Source organism: Oncorhynchus kisutch, unplaced genomic scaffold (assembly GCF_002021735.2).
Source record: "Oncorhynchus kisutch isolate 150728-3 unplaced genomic scaffold, Okis_V2 Okis04b-Okis11a_hom, whole genome shotgun sequence".
Lineage (NCBI taxonomy): Eukaryota > Metazoa > Chordata > Actinopteri > Salmoniformes > Salmonidae > Oncorhynchus > Oncorhynchus kisutch.
The window spans coordinates 9,291,838-9,310,419 of NW_022261981.1; the positions used below are offsets into that span (position 1 = coordinate 9,291,838).

Consider the following 18,582-nt stretch of genomic DNA (forward strand, 5'->3'; position numbering starts at 1 on the left):
GGCCAGTCGTCCTTTAGTCAGACCCCAGGCCAGTCGTCCTTTAGTCAGACCCCAGGCCAGTCGTCCTTTAGTCAGACCCCAGGCCAGTCGTCCTTTAGTCAGACCCCAGGCCAGTTGTCCTTTAGTCAGACCCCAGGCCAGTTGTCCTTTAGTCAGACCCCAGGCCAGTTGTCCTTTAGTCAGACCCCAGGCCAGTCGTCCTTTAGTCAGACCCCAGGCCTGTCATCCTTTAGTCAGACCCCAGGCCAGTCGTCCTTTAGTCAGACCCCAGGCCTGTCATCCTTTAGTCAGAACCCAGGCCAGTGGTCCTTTAGTCAGACCCCAGGCCAGTCATATCATTCCTCCCTGCACAGTAACTTTAAAATGTTCTTTGTGATGGGCCTCCTTCGACCAAATACCTCAGTCATACTGTATTCTATACCATACTGTATTCTGTATCGTACTGTATTCTGTATCGTACTGTATTCTATATCATACTGTATTCTGTATCATACTGTAGTCTGTATCATACTGTATTCTATATCATACTGTAGTCTGTATCATACTGTATTCTGTATCGTACTGTATTCTGTATCGTACTGTATTCTGTATCGTACTGTATTCTGTATCGTACTGTATTCTATATCATACTGTATTCTGTATCATACTGTAGTCTGTATCATACTGTATTCTATATCATACTGTATTCTGTATCGTACTGTATTCTGTATCGTACTGTATTCTGTATCGTACTGTATTCTGTATCGTACTGTAGTCTGTATCATACTGTATTCTATATCATACTGTAGTCTGTATCATACTGTATTCTGTATCGTACTGTATTCTGTATCGTACTGTATTCTGTATCATACTGTATTCTGTATCATACTGTATTATATATCATACAGTAACATCACCCAACAGAACCTCCCTGCCCTCTCACAGTACCACTCCAAGCATCTCACCCCCCACCTCCCTGCCCTCTCACAGTACCACTCCAAGCATCTCACCCCCCACCTCCCTGCCCTCTCAGAGTACCACTCCAAGCATCTCACCCCCCACCTCCCTGCCCTCTCACAGTACCACTCCAAGCATCTCACCCCCCACCTCCCTGCCCTCTCACAGTACCACTCCAATCATCTCACCCCCCACAGTACCACTCCAATCATCTCACCCCCCACCTCACAGTACCACTCCAATCATCTCACCCCCCACCTCACAGTACCACTCCAAGCATCTCACCCCCCACCTCACAGTACCACTCCAATCATCTCACCCCCCACAGTACCACTCCAATCATCTCACCCCCCACAGTACCACTCCAATCATCTCACCCCCCACAGTACCACTCCAATCATCTCACCCCCCACCTCACAGTACCACTCCAATCATCTCACCCCCCACCTCACAGTACCACTCCAAGCATCTCACCCCCCACCTCACAGTACCACTCCAAGCATCTCACCCCCCACCTCCCTGCCCTCTCACAGTACCACTCCAAGCATCTCACCCCCCACCTCCCTGCCCCTCACAGTACCACTCCAAGCATCTCACCCCCCACCTCCCTGCCCTCTCACAGTACCACTCCAAGCATCTCACCCCCCACCTCCCTGCCCTCTCACAGTACCACTCCAAGCATCTCACCCCCCACCTCCCTGCCCTCTCACAGTACCACTTCAAGCATCTCACCCCCCACAGTACCACTTCAAGCATCTCACCCCCCACCTCCCTGCCCTCTCACAGTACCACTCCATGCATCTCACCCCCCACCTCCCTGTACATTAACTTTACCTTGTCCCTTGTGGTTGACCTCCTTGGCGGCGATGACCTTGTTGATGACGGTCTGGAGAAAGTCGCTCTCCCCCGCCACCCTGGTTGAAAAACGGGAGATGTTCAGTTGCCTGTGGCGAAGCACGGCATCATCCAACGCTAGCCTGTAGTAGGCACATGACAGGAACAACACCAGAGAGAGAGGAGAGGAGGGCAGAGGAGAGAGCAGAGCAGAGGAGAGCAGAAGAGAGAGGATAGGGCAGAGAGCAGAGGAGAGGAGGAGAGAGCAGAGGAGAGGAGGAGAGGAGAGAGCAGCGGAGGAGAGGAGAGAGCAGAGGAGAGGAGGAGAGAGCAGAGGAGAGGAGGAGAGAGAGAGAGCAGAGGAGAGGAGGGCAGAGGAGAGAGAGCTGGAAAGCAGAGGAGAGAGAGCTGGAAAGCAGAGGAGAGAGAGAGGGAAAGCAGAGGAGAGCAGAGGAGAGCAGAGGAGAGAGAGAGGGAAAGCAGAGGAGAGCAGAGGAGAGGATGGGAAGGAGAGAAGGAGAGGGAGAGGATGAGAGAGAGCGGAGGAGAGGAGGAGAGAGAGCAGAGGAGAGGAGGAGAGAGAGCAGAGGAGGAGAGAGAGCAGAGGAGAGGAGGAGAGAGAGCAGAGGAGAGGAGGAGAGAGAGCAGAGGAGAGAGAGCAGAGGAGAGGAGGAGAGAGAGCAGAGGAGAGGAGGAGAGAGAGAGGAGAGGAGAGAGGAGAGAGAGAGCAGAGGAGAGGAGAAGAGGAGAGAGAGCAGAGGAGGAGAGGGAGAGCAGAGGAGAGGAGGAGAGGGAGCTGGAGGTCAGAGAGAGAGCAGAGGAGGAGGAGAGGACAGAGAGAGGACAGAGAGAGGAGAGGAGAGGAGAGGAGAGGAGAGGAGAGGAGAGGAGAGGAGAGGAGAGGAGAGGAGAGGAGAGGAGAGGAGAGGAGAGGAGAGGAGAGGAGAGGAGAGGAGAGGAGAGGAGAGGAGAGGAGAGGAGAGGAGAGGAGAGGAGAGGAGAGGAGAGAGGAGGGCAGAGGAGAGCAGAGGAGAGAGGAGGGCAGAGGAGAGCAGAGGAGAGAGGATAGGGCAGAGAGCAGAGGAGGGCAGAGAGAGGGACCAGAGAGAGAGCAGAGGAGGAGGAGAGGGCAGAGAGAGAGCAGAGGAGAGAGGATAGGGCAGAGAGCAGAGGAGAAGAGAGAGCAGAGGAGAGGAGAAGAGAGAGCAGAGGAGAGGAGGGCAGAGAGAGATGCCTGAAAGATGCATAACATTTAAAGGGATACGTATAGTATGTTTAAGGGTAGAAATGAAATAAATAAGAGCTTGATTGAATTAAAAATAAGCAATAACATTGAAGCATGACTAACATTCCTCTTCCTGTAGACTTTAAATCAACTAAATATTAATAAACTAGGTTAGAAAAGGCCATTGTAACCCTGGTCGAAGTCTTTTAGGGAAAGATGTTGCCCCTGGCAACACTAGGAAGAACATGACATTATATCTCAACCTTTGTTTTAACAATGTGGGGGCCATTTCCATCTCCAAAACGAAGCTGTTTGCCAGAGATCTCTAACCAATTATATAGTTATATCAAACAGTCCTTTATCAGGAACGGTAACTTCCTGTTTAGTTAGTCTTAGAACAGGGTCCTAGCTAATACTAAAGCTGCTATTCAGGAAACGACCAAAATGCATCACTACGACAGTGTGTGTGTGTGTGTGTGTGTGTGCACAGAGGAGGAGAGAGTCTAATCCATGATGTATGTTCCTAAATAGAGCTGTTAAATGAGGAGATCTGCCTACCGTGCCAACTAAACTAAACTGATTGGTAGCTACGACTGAGTTCCAAATGACACTCTATTCCTTACATCCTTCACCACGTACACTATATAGGGAATAGGGTGCCATTTGGGGGTGAATAGTAGTGCACTATATAGGGAATAGGGTGCCATTTGGGGGTGAATATTAGTGCACTATATAGGGAATAGGGTGCCATTTGGGGGTGAATATTAGTGCACTATATAGGGAATAGGGTGCCATTTGGGGGTGAATAGTAGTGCACTATATAGGGAATAGGGTGCCATTTGGGGGTGAATAGTAGTGCACTATATAGGGAATAGGGTGCCATTTGGGGGTGAATAGTAGTGCACTATATAGGGAATAGGGTGCCATTTGGGGGTGAATATTAGTGCACTATATAGGGAATAGGGTGCCATTTGGGCCTCATTCTAAAGCATTTCCAATTATGGAATCCTCTCAGGGACACAGGCAGCTAATGAGATCGCCTTAATTTAGTCACGGTGGAATAGTAGAGGGTCTGAGCCCCAAATGGCAACCTATTCCCTATATAGTGCACTACTTTAAACCTGGTCTATGTAGTTAATAGGGTGTGTAATAAACTGCATATTAAATCAGGTGTGAAGGGTTGAAAACAACCCTGTTTATAGGGTAGTAGTTTACTACTTTAGACCAGGGTCTATAGGGTAGTAGTGCACTACTTTAGACCAGGGTCTATAGGGTAGTAGTGCACTACTTTAGACCAGGGTCTATAGGGTAGTAGTGCACTACTTTAGACCAGGGTCTATAGGGTAGTAGTGCACTACTTTAGACCAGGGTCTATAGGGTAGTAGTTTACTACTTTAGACCAGGGTCTATAGGGTAGTAGTTTACTACTTTAGACCAGGGTCTATAGGGTAGTAGTGCACTACTTTAGACCAGGGTCTATAGGGTAGTAGTGCACTATATAGGGAACGACATGCCGGCAACAAACTCTAAATATATATCTGACCAATTCCGTAAAGTCCGTGTGGAAGAGGTGAAAAGATGATTGTTGTCTATCAACAAATGACAAGCCACCGAGGTCAGACAATCTGGATGGAAAATTACTGAGGATAATAGTGGATGATATTGCCACTTCCAATATGCCACATCTTCAATTTAAGCTTAGAGAGCGTGTGCCCTCAGGACTGGAGGGAAGCTCAAGTCATTCCCCTTCATACGAATAGTAAAGACCCATTTACTGGCTCAAATAGACAACCAATCATACAAAACAAACAAAACCTTATGCAACTGTGAAGAGACACACACAGAAGGTAGAGACACACACATACATTGTAATATTATTGTATGGTTGGTATTATATATTTTGTATTGTAGATATGTAGTGGTGTAATAATGTTATATGATGTGCTTAGACCCAAGGAAGAGTAGCTGCTGCCTTGGCAGGAACTAACGGGGATCCATAATAAACCCCAGGAAGAGTAGCTGCTGCCTTGGCAGGAACTAATGGGGATCCATAATAAACCCCAGGAAGAGTAGCTGCTGCCTTGGCAGGAACTAATGGGGATCCATAATAAACCCCAGGAAGAGTAGCTGCTGCCTTGGCAGGAACTAATGGGGATCCATAATAAACCCCAGGAAGAGTAGCTGCTGTCTTGGCAGGAACTAATGGGGATCCATAATAAACCCCAGGAAGAGTAGCTGCTGCCTTGACAAGAACTAATGGGGATCCATAATAAACCCCAGGAAGAGTAGCTGCTGCCTTGACAGGAACTAATGGGGATCCATAATAAACCCCAGGAAGAGTAGCTGCTGTCTTGGCAGGAACTAATGGGGATCCATAATAAACCCCAGGAAGAGTAGCTGCTGCCTTGGCAGGAACTAATGGGGATCCATAATAAACCCCAGGAAGAGTAGCTGCTGCCTTGGCAGGAACTAATGGGGAACCATAATAAACCCCAGGAAGAGCAGCTGCTGCCTTGACAGGAACTAATGGGGATCCATAATAAACCCCAGGAAGAGTAGCTGCTGCCTTGACAGGAACTAATGGGGATCCATAATAAACCTCAGGAAGAGTAGCTGCTGCCTTGACAGGAACTAATGTACTACCCTAACGTAGACTAATGTTCTGGTCCATAGAGGTCAGAGTACGACCCTAACGTAGACATTATGTTCTGGTCCATAGAGGTCAGAGTACGACCCTAACGTAGACATTATGTTCTGGTCCATAGAGGTCAGAGTACGACCCTAACGTAGGCATTATGTTCTGGTCCATAGAGGTCAGAGTACGACCCTAACGTAGGCATTATGTTCTGGTCCATAGAGGTCAGAGTACGACCCTAACGTAGACATTATGTTCTGGTCCATAGAGGTCAGAGTACGACCCTAACGTAGGCATTATGTTCTGGTCCATAGAGGTCAGAGTACGACCCTAACGTAGACTTAATGTTCTGGTCCATAGAGGTCCATTATGTTCTGGTCCATAGAGGTCCAGTATGTACTGGTCCACAGAGGTCCCACCATAGACCTCCAGTATGTTCTGGTCCATAGAGGTCCCACCATTGACCTCCATTATGTTCTGGTCCATAGAGGTCCTACCATAGACCTCCATTATGTTCTGGTCCATAGAGGTCCCACCATAGACCTCCAGTATGTTCTGGTCCATAGAGGTCCCACCGTAGACCTCCAATATGTTCTGGTCCATAGAGGTCCCACCATAGACCTCCAGTATGTTCTGGTCCATAGAGGTCCCACCATAGACCTCCAGTATGTTCTGGTCCATAGAGGTCCATTATGTTCTGGTCCATAGAGGTCCATTATGTTCTGGTCCATAGAGGTCCCACCATAGACCTCCATTATGTTCTGTTCCATAGAGGTCCCACCATAGACCTCCAGTATGTTCTGGTCCATAGAGGTCCCACCGTAGACCTCCATTATGTTCTGGTCCATAGAGGTCCCACCATAGACCTCCAGTATGTTCTGGTCCATAGAGGTCCCACCATAGACCTCCAGTATGTTCTGGTCCATAGAGGTCCATTATGTTCTGGTCCATAGAGGTCCATTATGTTCTGGTCCATAGAGGTCCCACCATAGACCTCCAGTATGTTCTGGTCCATAGAGGTCCCACCATAAACCTCCAGTATGTTCTGGTCCATAGAGGTCCCACCATAAACCTCCAGTATGTTCTGGTCCATAGAGGTCCCACCATAGACCTCCAGTATGTTCTGGTCCATAGAGGTCCCACCATAGACCTCCAGTATGTTCTGGTGTGTTTATAGAACATCTCCCCCATGATCAAGTAGGAAGTGAGACATCGACACAGGTTTTATGACAGTGTGTGTTCATATTTCATACTCACGGCTGGAAGGGGATGAAATACTGCTTGTCCTCATCATCCATCTTGCCTGTTATGATGTCAGTCACATCCATTACTGTTAGAGATGGGACATATAGTATAGAAGGTCAATGCTATAGCAGTCTGTTACTGATAGAGACATATTGTATAGAAGGTCAATGCTATAGCAGTCTGTTACTGATAGAGACAGAGGGGAATGTTAGCACAAACAGACCGGTACCCAGGCTAGTTCCAGTAGTCTCTGGGTTTAAAGACACGGACGGTTTACCTGCCACTCCAAAGGGCCTCCTCAGCCCAGAGGTCAGCTTCTTGGTGTTGTTGTCACGTAGCTCCATCCGTCCGACTCTAACGATCTGGCAAACAAAGCTGATCTTCTCTCTCTTTAAATCCTCACTGCCAAGGTCCTGGGGGAGGGGGAAGAACGACGACAACCAATAGACTCAGTGGTGGTGTATTGAGAGGAGCAAAACCACCCTGGTGTACCTGTAAACGTCTTGTATTCCTACACAACTTCAGTTACAAATCGGGAAACAAATAATTTATACTGATCAAATAATAGAAACGCAACATTACAACAATTGTGTAATGATGATGCTGTTTAAACCAGCGTGTTGATATGCCACACCAGACAGATGGTTTAACTGGTCAAAGGAGAAGTCTCTCACTAACAGAGATGTAAACTGTTTTTCTTTGTGCGAACTGAACATTTCTGGGATATTTTATTTCAGCGCATGAAACATGGGACCAACACTTCATTTATTTTTTCATTGTAGATAGAAGTGGGGGGGGGGGTGCACATTTTAGTTGTTGCTCTAGTGCTACACACCTGGATGAAAGCTAGATGAGTTGAACGGGATGTGTCGGGAACAACAAACAAACCCCCCTTTAGGTCCCCAGGACCAGGATGAGGAAACACTGAGAAAGAGTGAAGCTATTACATATTACCACGGAGCTGCAGTATGACCACGGAGCTGCGCTGCAGTATAACCGCGGAGCTGCGCTGCAGTATGACCACGGAGCTGCGCTGCAGTATGACCACGGAGCTGCGCTGCAGTATGACCACGGAGCTGCGCTGCAGTATGACCACGGAGCTGCGCTGCAGTATGACCACGGAGCTGCGCTGCAGTATGACCACGGAGCTGCGCTGCAGTATGACCACGGAGCTGCAGTATGACCACGGAGCTGTGCTGCAGTATGACCACGGAGCTGTGCTGCAGTATGACCACGGAGCTGCAGTATGACTACGGAGCTGCAGTATGACCACAGAGCTGCAGTATGACCACAGAGCTGCAGTATGACCACAGAGCTGCAGTATGACCACGGAGCTGAGCTGCAGTATGACAACGGAGCTGCAGTATGACCACGGAGCTGCAGTATGAACACGGAGCTACGCTGCAGTATGACCACGGAGCTACGCTGCAGTATGACCATGGAGCTACGCTGCAGTATGACCACAGAGCTACGCCTGAGTATGACCACGGAGCTGCAGTATGACCACGGAGCTGCAGTATGACCACGGAGCTGCAGTATGACCACGGAGCTGCAGTATGACCACGGAGCTGCAGTATGACCACGGAGCTGCAGTATGACCACGGAGCTGCAGTATGACCACGGAGCTGCAGTATGACCACGGAGCTGCAGTATGAACACGGCGCTGCAGTATGACCACGGAGCTGCGCTGCAGTATGACCACGGAGCTGCGCTGCAGTATGACCGCGGAGCTGCGCTGCAGTATGACCGCGGAGCTACGCTGCAGTATACCTGCGGAGCTACAGTGTTACCATGGAGCTGCAGTATGACCATGGAGCTACAGTGTGACCACGGAGCTACAGTATGACCACGGAGCTACAGTATGACCACGGAGCTGCAGTATGACCACGGAGCTACGCTGCAGTATGACCACGGAGCTACGCTGCAGTATTACTGCAGAGCTGCAGTGTTACCACGGAGCTACGCTGCAGTGTGACCACGGAGCTACGCTGCAGTATTACTGCAGAGCTGCAGTGTTACCACGGAGCTACGCTGCAGTATGACCACGGAGCTACGCTGCAGTATTACTGCAGAGCTGCAGTGTGACCACGGAGCTACGCTGCAGTGTGACCACGGAGCTACGCTGCAGTGTGCTCTAGTGCTACACACCTGGATGAAAGCTAGATGAGTTGAACGGGATGTGTCGGGAACAACAAACAAACCCCCCTTTAGGTCCCCAGGACCAGGATGAGGAAACACTGAGAAAGAGTGAAGCTATTACATATTACCACGGAGCTGCAGTATGACCACGGAGCTGCGCTGCAGTATAACCGCGGAGCTGCGCTGCAGTATGACCGCGGAGCTGCGCTGCAGTATGACCGCGGAGCTTCAGTATGGCCGCGGAGCTGCGCTGCAGTATGACCACGGAGCTGCGCTGCAGTATGACCACGGAGCTGCGCTGCAGTATGACCACGGAGCTGCGCTGCAGTATGACCACGGAGCTGAGCTGCAGTATGACCACGGAGCTGCGCTGCAGTATGACCACGGAGCTGCAGTATGACCACGGAGCTGCAGTATGACCACGGAGCTGCAGTATGACCACGGAGCTGCAGTATGACCACGGAGCTACGCTGCAGTATGAACACGGAGCTACACCTGAGTATGACCACGGAGCTACGCCTGAGTATGACCACGGAGCTGCAGTATGACCACGGAGCTACGCCTGAGTATGACCACGGAGCTGCAGTATGACCACGGAGCTGCAGTATGACCACGGAGCTGCAGTATGACCACGGAGCTGCAGTATGACCACGGAGCTGCAGTATGAACACGGCGCTGCAGTATGACCACGGAGCTGCAGTATGACCACGGAGCTGCGCTGCAGTATGACCGCGGAGCTGCGCTGCAGTATGACCGCGGAGCTACGCTGCAGCATACCTGCGGAGCTACAGTGTTACCATGGAGCTACAGTGTGACCAAGGAGCTACGCTGCAGTATGACCATGGAGCTACAGTGTGACCACGGAGCTACAGTATGACCACAGAGCTGCAGTATGACCACGGAGCTACGCTGCAGTATGACCACGGAGCTACGCTGCAGTATGACCACGGAGCTACGCTGCAGTATGACCACGGAGTTACAGTGTTACCACGGAGCTGCAGTATGACCACGGAGCTACGCTGCAGTATTACTGCAGAGCTGCAGTGTTACCACGGAGCTACGCTGCAGTGTGACCACGGAGCTACGCTGCAGTGTTACCACGGAGCTACGCTGCAGTGTGACCACGGAGCTACGCTGCAGTGTGACCACGGAGCTACGCTGCAGTGTGACCACGGAGCTACGCTGCAGTGTGACCACGGAGCTACGCTGCAGTGTGACCACGGAGCTACGCTGCAGTGTGACCACGGAGCTACAGTGTTACCACGGAGCTACAGTGTTACCACGGAGCTATAGTATGACCACGGAGCTACGCCTTGGTAACAGTACTGCCCAACACAGTGAATGAGTCAGTATTACCTTGGTAACAGTACTGCCCAACACAGTGAATGAGTCAGTATTACCTTGGTAACAGTACTGCCCAACACAGTCAGTATTACCTTGGTAACAGTACTGCCCAACACAGTGAATGAGTCAGTATTACCTTGGTAACAGTACTGCCCAACACAGTGAATGAGTCAGTATTACCTTGGTAACAGTACTGCCCAACACAGTGAATGAGTCAGTATTACCTTGGTAACAGTACGGCCCAACACAGTGAATGAGTCAGTATTACCTTGGTAACAGTACTGCCCAACACAGTGAATGAGTCAGTATTACCTTGGTAACAGTACTGCCCAACACAGTGAATGAGTCAGTATTACCATGGTAAAAGTACTGCCCAACACAGTGAATGAGTCAGTATTACCTTGGTAACAGTACTGCCCAACACAGTGAATGAGTCAGTATTACCTTGGTAACAGTACTGCCCAACACAGTGAATGAGTCAGTATTACCTTGGTAACAGTACTGCCCAACACAGTGAATGAGTCAGTATTACCTTGGTAACAGTACGGCCCAACACAGTGAATGAGTCAGTATTACCTTGGTAACAGTACTGCCCAACACAGTGAATGAGTCAGTATTACCTTGGTAACAATACGGCCCAACACAGTGAATGAGTCAGTATTACCTTGGTAACAGTACTGCCCAACACAGTGAATGAGTCAGTATTACCTTGGTAACAGTACTGCCCAACACAGTGAATGAGTCAGTATTACCTTGGTAACAATACGGCCCAATACAGTGAATGAGTCAGTATTACCTTGGTAACAGTACTGCCCAACACAGGAAGCAGCTGATTGGAGAACGGCTCATAATAACGGCTGGAACGGAGTAAATGGGACTGTTTACAGCACATAGAAACCATGTGTTTGATACCATTCCATCCAGACATCACTATGAGCTCGTCCTACCAATTAAGTTGCCACCAGCCGCCTGTGCTGCCAAAGCGAACATTCAAAATTTAACTTAAAGTTCCCAATTCTAGTTACATTGAGACTCTGTATCATTACAATGAGGCCAATAAGGACATCATCCCCTATCCGATCTGCTTTTAGTTTCTCATCCAGGCTGATCTGTTTATTAGGCTGCAGCAGTAACACCACCAGGCTGATCTGTTTATTAGGCTGCAGCAGTAACACCACCAGGCTGATCTGTTTATTAGGCTGCAGCAGTAACACCACCAGGCTGATCTGTTTATTAGGCTGCAGCAGTAACACCACCAGGCTGATCTGTTTATTAGACTGCAGCAGTAACACCACCACCAGGCTGATCTGTTTATTAGGCTGCAGCAGTAACACCACCAGGCTGATCTGTTTATTAGACTGCAGCAGTAACACCACCACCACCAGGCTGATCTGTTTATTAGGCTGTAGCAGTAACACCACCAGGCTGATCTGTTTATTAGACTACAGCAGTAACACCACCAGGCTGATCTGTTCATTAGGCTGCAGCAGTAACACCACCAGGCTGATCAGTTTATTAGGCTGCAGCAGTAACACAACCAGGCTGATCTGTTTATTAGGCTGTAGCAGTAACACCACCACCACCACCACCAGGCTGATCTGTTTATTAGGCTGCAGCAGTAACACCACCACCACCAGGCTGATCTGTTTATTAGACTACAGCAGTAACACCACCAGGCTGATCTGTTTATTAGGCTGCAGCAGTAACACCACCAGGCTGATCTGTTTATTAGGCTGCAGCAGTAACACCACCAGGCTGATCTGTTTATTAGGCTGCAGCAGTAACACCACCAGGCTGATCTGTTTATTAGGCTGCAGCAGTAACACCACCAGGCTGATCTGTTCATTAGGCTGCAGCAGTAACACCACCAGGCTGATCTGTTTATTAGACTGCAGCAGTAACACCACCAGGCTGATCTGTTTATTAGACTACAGCAGTAACACCACCAGGCTGATCTGTTTATTAGGCTGCAGCAGTAACACCACCAGGCTGATCTGTTTATTAGGCTGCAGCAGTAACACCACCACCACCAGGCTGATCTGTTTATTAGGCTGTAGCAGTAACACCACCACCACCATGCTGATCTGTTTATTAGACTACAGCAGTAACACCACCAGGCTGATCTGTTTATTAGGCTGCAGCAGTAACACCACCACCACCAGGCTGATCTGTTTATTAGGCTGTAGCAGTAACACCACCACCACCATGCTGATCTGTTTATTAGACTACAGCAGTAACACCACCAGGCTGATCTGTTCATTAGGCTGCAGCAGTAACACCACCAGGCTGATCAGTTTATTAGGCTGCAGCAGTAACACAACCAGGCTGATCTGTTTATTAGGCTGTAGCAGTAACACCACCACCACCACCACCAGGCTGATCTGTTTATTAGGCTGCAGCAGTAACACCACCACCACCAGGCTGATCTGTTTATTAGACTACAGCAGTAACACCACCAGGCTGATCTGTTTATTAGGCTGCAGCAGTAACACCACCAGGCTGATCTGTTTATTAGGCTGCAGCAGTAACACCACCAGGCTGATCTGTTTATTAGGCTGCAGCAGTAACACCACCAGGCTGATCTGTTCATTAGGCTGCAGCAGTAACACCACCAGGCTGATCTGTTCATTAGGCTGCAGCAGTAACACCACCAGGCTGATCTATTTATTAGGCTGCAGCAGTAACACCACCAGGCTGATCTGTTTATTAGGCTACAGCAGTAACACCACCAGGCTGATCTGTTTATTAGGCTGCAGCAGTAACACCACCACCACCAGGCTGATCTGTTTATTAGGCTGTAGCAGTAACACCACCACCACCAGGCTGATCTGTTTATTAGACTGTAGCAGTAACACCACCACCACCAGGCTGATCTGTTTATTAGACTGCAGCAGTAACACCACCAGGCTGATCTGTTTATTAGACTGCAGCAGTAACACCACCAGGCTGATCTGTTTATTAGACTGCAGCAGTAACACCACCAGGCTGATCTGTTTATTAGACTGCAGCAGTAACACCACCAGGCTGATCTGTTTATTAGGCTGCAGCAGTAACACCACCAGGCTGATCTGTTTATTAGGCTGCAGCAGTAACACCACCAGGCTGATCTGTTTATTAGGCTGCAGCAGTAACACCACCAGGCTGATCTGTTTATTAGGCTGCAGCAGTAACACCACCACCACCAGGCTGATCTGTTTATTAGGCTGCAGCAGTAACACCACCAGGCTGATCTGTTTATTAGGCTGCAGCAGTAACACCACCAGGCTGATCTGTTTATTAGGCTGCAGCAGTAACACCACCAGGCTGATCTGTTTATTAGGCTGCAGCAGTAACACCACCAGGCTGATCTGTTTATTAGGCTGCAGCAGTAACACCACCAGGCTGATCTGTTTATTAGGCTGCAGCAGTAACACCACCAGGCTGATCTGTTTATTAGGCTGCAGCAGTAACACCACCAGGCTGATCTGTTTATTAGGCTGCAGCAGTAACACCACCAGGCTGATCTGTTTATTAGGCTGCAGCAGTAACACCACCAGGCTGAGAGAACCTTTTCTAAGGAGGATAACCCTTTGTTAAGGAGGCCGTTTTCACTCCCGAATTGCTTGAACTCCCTATTTAATTGTGTCCATGTTTCATGTCCTGCTGTGATCCATGCTGTGCCGCCAGTGTAGCGAGCGGAGAAGCGGGCGCCAACTAGCTTGTCGTACGTAGGCGCTTGGTGACCCGGGCTGCCCTTAGCCAGCCATTAGTAGAGAGGTGACCTTTGACAAACAAACCGGGTCGCTCTGGGTCGTCCTCTTTCTTTCAGAGCCGGGGAGCTTAACAAACACAGCCGCCCAAACAGGGGGGTAAACAGACACACACACACACACACACCGACATCCCTCAAGACAGGTCTGGGTAAACAGACACACACACACACACACCGACATCCCTCAAGGCAGGTCTGGGTAAACACACACACACCGACATCCCTCAAGACAGGTCTGGGTAAACAACCGTGCAGTAGCAGCCAACACTCTACATATACTCACAGTGAAGACTGATCTCAGGTTATGTAGCTGGTCTATATCTACATATACTCACAGTGAAGACTGATCTCAGGTTATGGAGCTGGTCTATATCTTTCACCAGGCCTTGACTGGACCAACGCACCAGGTAATTCTCACTGGGGAGGAGGGGAAAAACCAACATCAACATTTTAGCTTTACAATCTGGCATCACAAATCAACTCTAGTCTCAAGATGAACAAATGACAATCGACTGACTAATGTCATACACAGATGAGACGTGTCCTGAACAGTATCCTGGATCAAGAGAAAACCCCCAGGCAGGCTGGCAGCTGGGTCTGTGCTGTAACGTTCCTGGCTCTGGACTCGGGCCTAGGACAATACTATTCCCATGATTCAGAGGTTCTCCAGAAATCCTGATGAGAGGATTCCCACAATAGTGAGGAAATAACCAGGGAGGGAATGCTCTAACCGGGGAGGGAATGCTCTAACCGGGGAGGGAACGCTCTAACCGGGGAGGGAACGCTCTAACCGGGGAGGGAACGCTCTAACCGGGGAGGGAACGCTCTAACCGGGGAGGGAACGCTCTAACCGGGGAGGGAACGCTCTAACCGGGGAGGGAATCCTCAAACCGGGGAGGGAATCCTCAAACCGGGGAGGGAATCCTCAAACCGGGGAGGGAATCCTCTAACCAGGGAGGGAATCCTTCAACTGGGATTTCAGGAAAACGTGGGAAATTTGAAAAGTGTCCAGAACTCTTGCGACCCTTGGCATACCTGATAAACTTTAACCCTCAGAGGGTCACAGAGGAACAGACCTGATGACCTTTAACCTTAAAATAAACCATTCAAAACAACTAATTCCTATAATTTACAGTGTCAAATAAGAACAATATTTTTTTGTGAGCAAATGTCTCAATTTGTCATTATGATAGGTTTGGTAGTAACTTGTGAAAATCGTTGCGGAAATCTGTTGAAGCTCAAGTCGACTACAAAACCCACAATGCAACGCTCTCCCTATGGGCTCTATGTACTGTACATGATGACCTTTAAACCTATGACGTCATAGGAGGTTACATACCTGATGAACTTTGACTCAACAGGGTCGTAGAGCGACATGAGGACCTCTGCATCTTCTCCGATCTTACACACCACGTTCTTCAGGGTGACGAAGAGAGCGAAGGACGGTGTCTGGGCGAACTTGGCCTGCCTGCTCAGATCTACATTCTGTTTCTGAGACTGTCCCAGGGAGAGGAGACAGAGATGTTGTATTTAATACAGGGGTCCAGTAGTCTTCACTAGCCTGACTGTCATATCATCTGGGCCAAGGGCCTATGAAGGTTAAAGAAGGTTGAGAATCACACACACAAGAGAGACATTTGAAGGGGACTCTTAGCTAGTTTTCAGTACTGATGATGGACACAGTGACTGGACTGTAATTCCTCATCTTCATTAGACTGGACTGTAATTCCCCATCTTCATTAGACTGGACTGTAATTCCCCATCAGTCATTAGACTGGTCTGTTATTCCCCATCAGTCAGACCCATCTTCATTAGACTGGTCTGTTATTCCCCATCAGTCAGAGCCATCTTCATTAGACTGGTCTGTAATTCCCCATCAGTCATTAGACTGGTCTGTTATTCCCCATCAGTCAGACCCATCTTCATTAGACTGGACTGTTATTCCCCATCAGTCAGACCCATCTTCATTAGACTGGACTGTTATTCCCCATCAGTCAGACCCATCTTCATTAGACTGGACTGTTATTCCCCATCTTCATTAGACTGGTCTGTTATTCCCCATCTTCATTAGACTGGTCTGTTATTCCCCATCAGTCAGACCCATCTTCATTAGACTGGTCTGTTATTCCCCATCAGTCAGACCCATCTTCATTAGACTAGACTGTTATTCCCCATCAGTAATTAGACTGGACTGTAATTCCCCATCAGTCAGACCCATCTTCATTAGACTGGACTATAATTCCCCATCAGTCAGACCCATCTTCATTAGACTAGACTGTTATTCCCCATCAGTCATTAGACTGGACTGTTATGCCCCATCAGTCATTAGACTGGTCTGTTATTCCCCATCAGTCAGACCCATCTTCATTAGACTGGTCTGTTATTCCCCATCAGTCAGAGCCATCTTCATTAGACTGGTCTGTAATTCCCCATCAGTCATTAGACTGGTCTGTTATTCCCCATCAGTCAGACCCATCTTCATTAGACTGGACTGTTATTCCCCATCAGTCAGACCCATCTTCATTAGACTGGACTGTTATTCCCCATCAGTCAGACCCATCTTCATTAGACTGGACTGTTATTCCCCATCTTCATTAGACTGGTCTGTTATTCCCCATCTTCATTAGACTGGTCTGTTATTCCCCATCAGTCAGACCCATCTTCATTAGACTGGTCTGTTATTCCCCATCAGTCAGACCCATCTTCATTAGACTAGACTGTTATTCCCCATCAGTAATTAGACTGGACTGTAATTCCCCATCAGTCAGACCCATCTTCATTAGACTGGACTATAATTCCCCATCAGTCAGACCCATCTTCATTAGACTAGACTGTTATTCCCCATCAGTCATTAGACTGGACTGTTATGCCCCATCAGTCATTAGACTGGACTGTAATTCCCCATCAGTCAGACCCATCTTCATTAGACTAGACTGTTATTCCCCATCAGTCATTAGACTGGACTGTTATGCCCCATCAGTCATTAGACTGGACTGTAATTCCCCATCAGTCAGACCCATCTTCATTAGACTAGACTGTTATTCCCCATCAGTCATTAGACTGGACTGTTATTCCCCATCAGTCATTAGACTGGACTGTTATGCCCCATCAGTCAGACCAATCTTCATTAGACTAGACTGTTATTCCCCATCAGTCATTAGACTGGACTGTAATTCCCCATCAGGCAGACTGGATAGTAACTAGACTTATTCCCCATCAGTCAGACTGGATAGTGCCTGGGTTACTACTCCTTCAAGACTGTTGGAAAATAATTCCAGGAGGAGCTGGTTGAGAGAATGCAAAGCTGTCAAGGCAAAGGGTGGCTACTTTGAAGAAACTTAAATATAAAATATATTTTCATTTGTTTAACACTTTTTTGGTTACTGTGTTATTCCATAGTTGATGTCTTCACTATTATTTTACAATGTAGAAAATGATTTTTTAAACTAAGAAAATCCCTGAATGACTGGTACTGTATGTGATAATGATTTTGAGAAGAGGTGCTAGTTCTGATTAAAATTCACAAAGCCCTTAAAAGAACATCTGAAAGAAGGCATTAACATTCACGGTGGTGACCTGAGACAATGTAATATCACTCCATGTATACACAAAGGCAGAGATGGAAAGGTCTCACAAGAATACAACTCATAGCTGAAGGGCACTTAACCAATTTAGAGTCACTTCATGTGGTACCATAATCCCTATAGGGCCCTGGTCAAAAGTAGTGCATTATATAGGGAATAGGGTGCAATTTAGGATGTAGATTCAGGGAGGGGGAGGAGAGATGGTGGCGGGAGAGAGAGGAGAGGTGGTAGGGAGAGAGGAGAGAGTAGAATGGCAGGCAGAGAGAGGAGAGATGGCAGGGAGAGAGGAGAGATGGCGGGGAGAGAGAGGAGAGGTGGCGGAGAAAGAGGAGAGTTGGCGGAGAAAGAGGAGAGGTGGCGGAGAGAAAGAGGAGAGGTGGCAGGGAGAGAGAGGAGAGGTGGCAGGGAGAGAGAGGAGAGGGCAGGGAGAGAGAGGAGAGGGCAGGGAGAGAGAGGAGAGGGCAGGGAGAGAGAGGAGAGGGCAGGGAGAGAGAGGAGAGGGCAGGGAGAGAGAGGAGAGATGGCAGGGAGAGAGAGGAGAGATGGCAGGGAGAGAGAGGAGAGATGGCAGGGAGAGAGAGGAGAGATGGCAGGGAGAGAGAGGAGAGGTTGCAGGGAGAGAGAGGAGAGGTTGCAGGGAGTGAGAGGAGAGGTGGCAGGGAGAGAGAGGAGAGGAGGCAGGGAGAGAGGAGAGGAGGCAGGGAGAGAGAGGAGAGGTGGCAGGGAGAGAGAGGAGAGGTGGCAGGGAGAGAGAGGAGAGGTGGCAGGGAGAGAGAGGAGAGGTGGCAGGGAGAGAGAGGAGAGGTGGCAGGGAGAGAGAGGAGAGGTGGCAGGGAGAGAGAGGAGAGAGAGAGGAGAGGTGGCAGGGAGAGAGAGGAGAGGTGGCAGG

General features: G+C 48.9%; 1 protein-coding gene across 1 annotated transcript in view; it reads right to left on the minus strand.

The window, feature by feature from the left end:
* The window catches only part of LOC116359717 (dedicator of cytokinesis protein 1-like), a gene marked incomplete at its 5' end in the record, with an annotated part of 464,327 nt that extends 448,721 nt beyond the window's left edge, over positions 1 to 15,606 (minus strand). Inside the window, 5 exon segments of the mRNA XM_031813059.1 lie at positions 1,771 to 1,850; positions 6,888 to 6,960; positions 7,153 to 7,288; positions 14,445 to 14,526; positions 15,449 to 15,606. Coding sequence (XP_031668919.1) covers positions 1,771 to 1,850; positions 6,888 to 6,960; positions 7,153 to 7,288; positions 14,445 to 14,526; positions 15,449 to 15,606 — 529 coding nt within the window.
* Between the last annotated feature and the right edge of the window lie 2,976 nt (positions 15,607 to 18,582).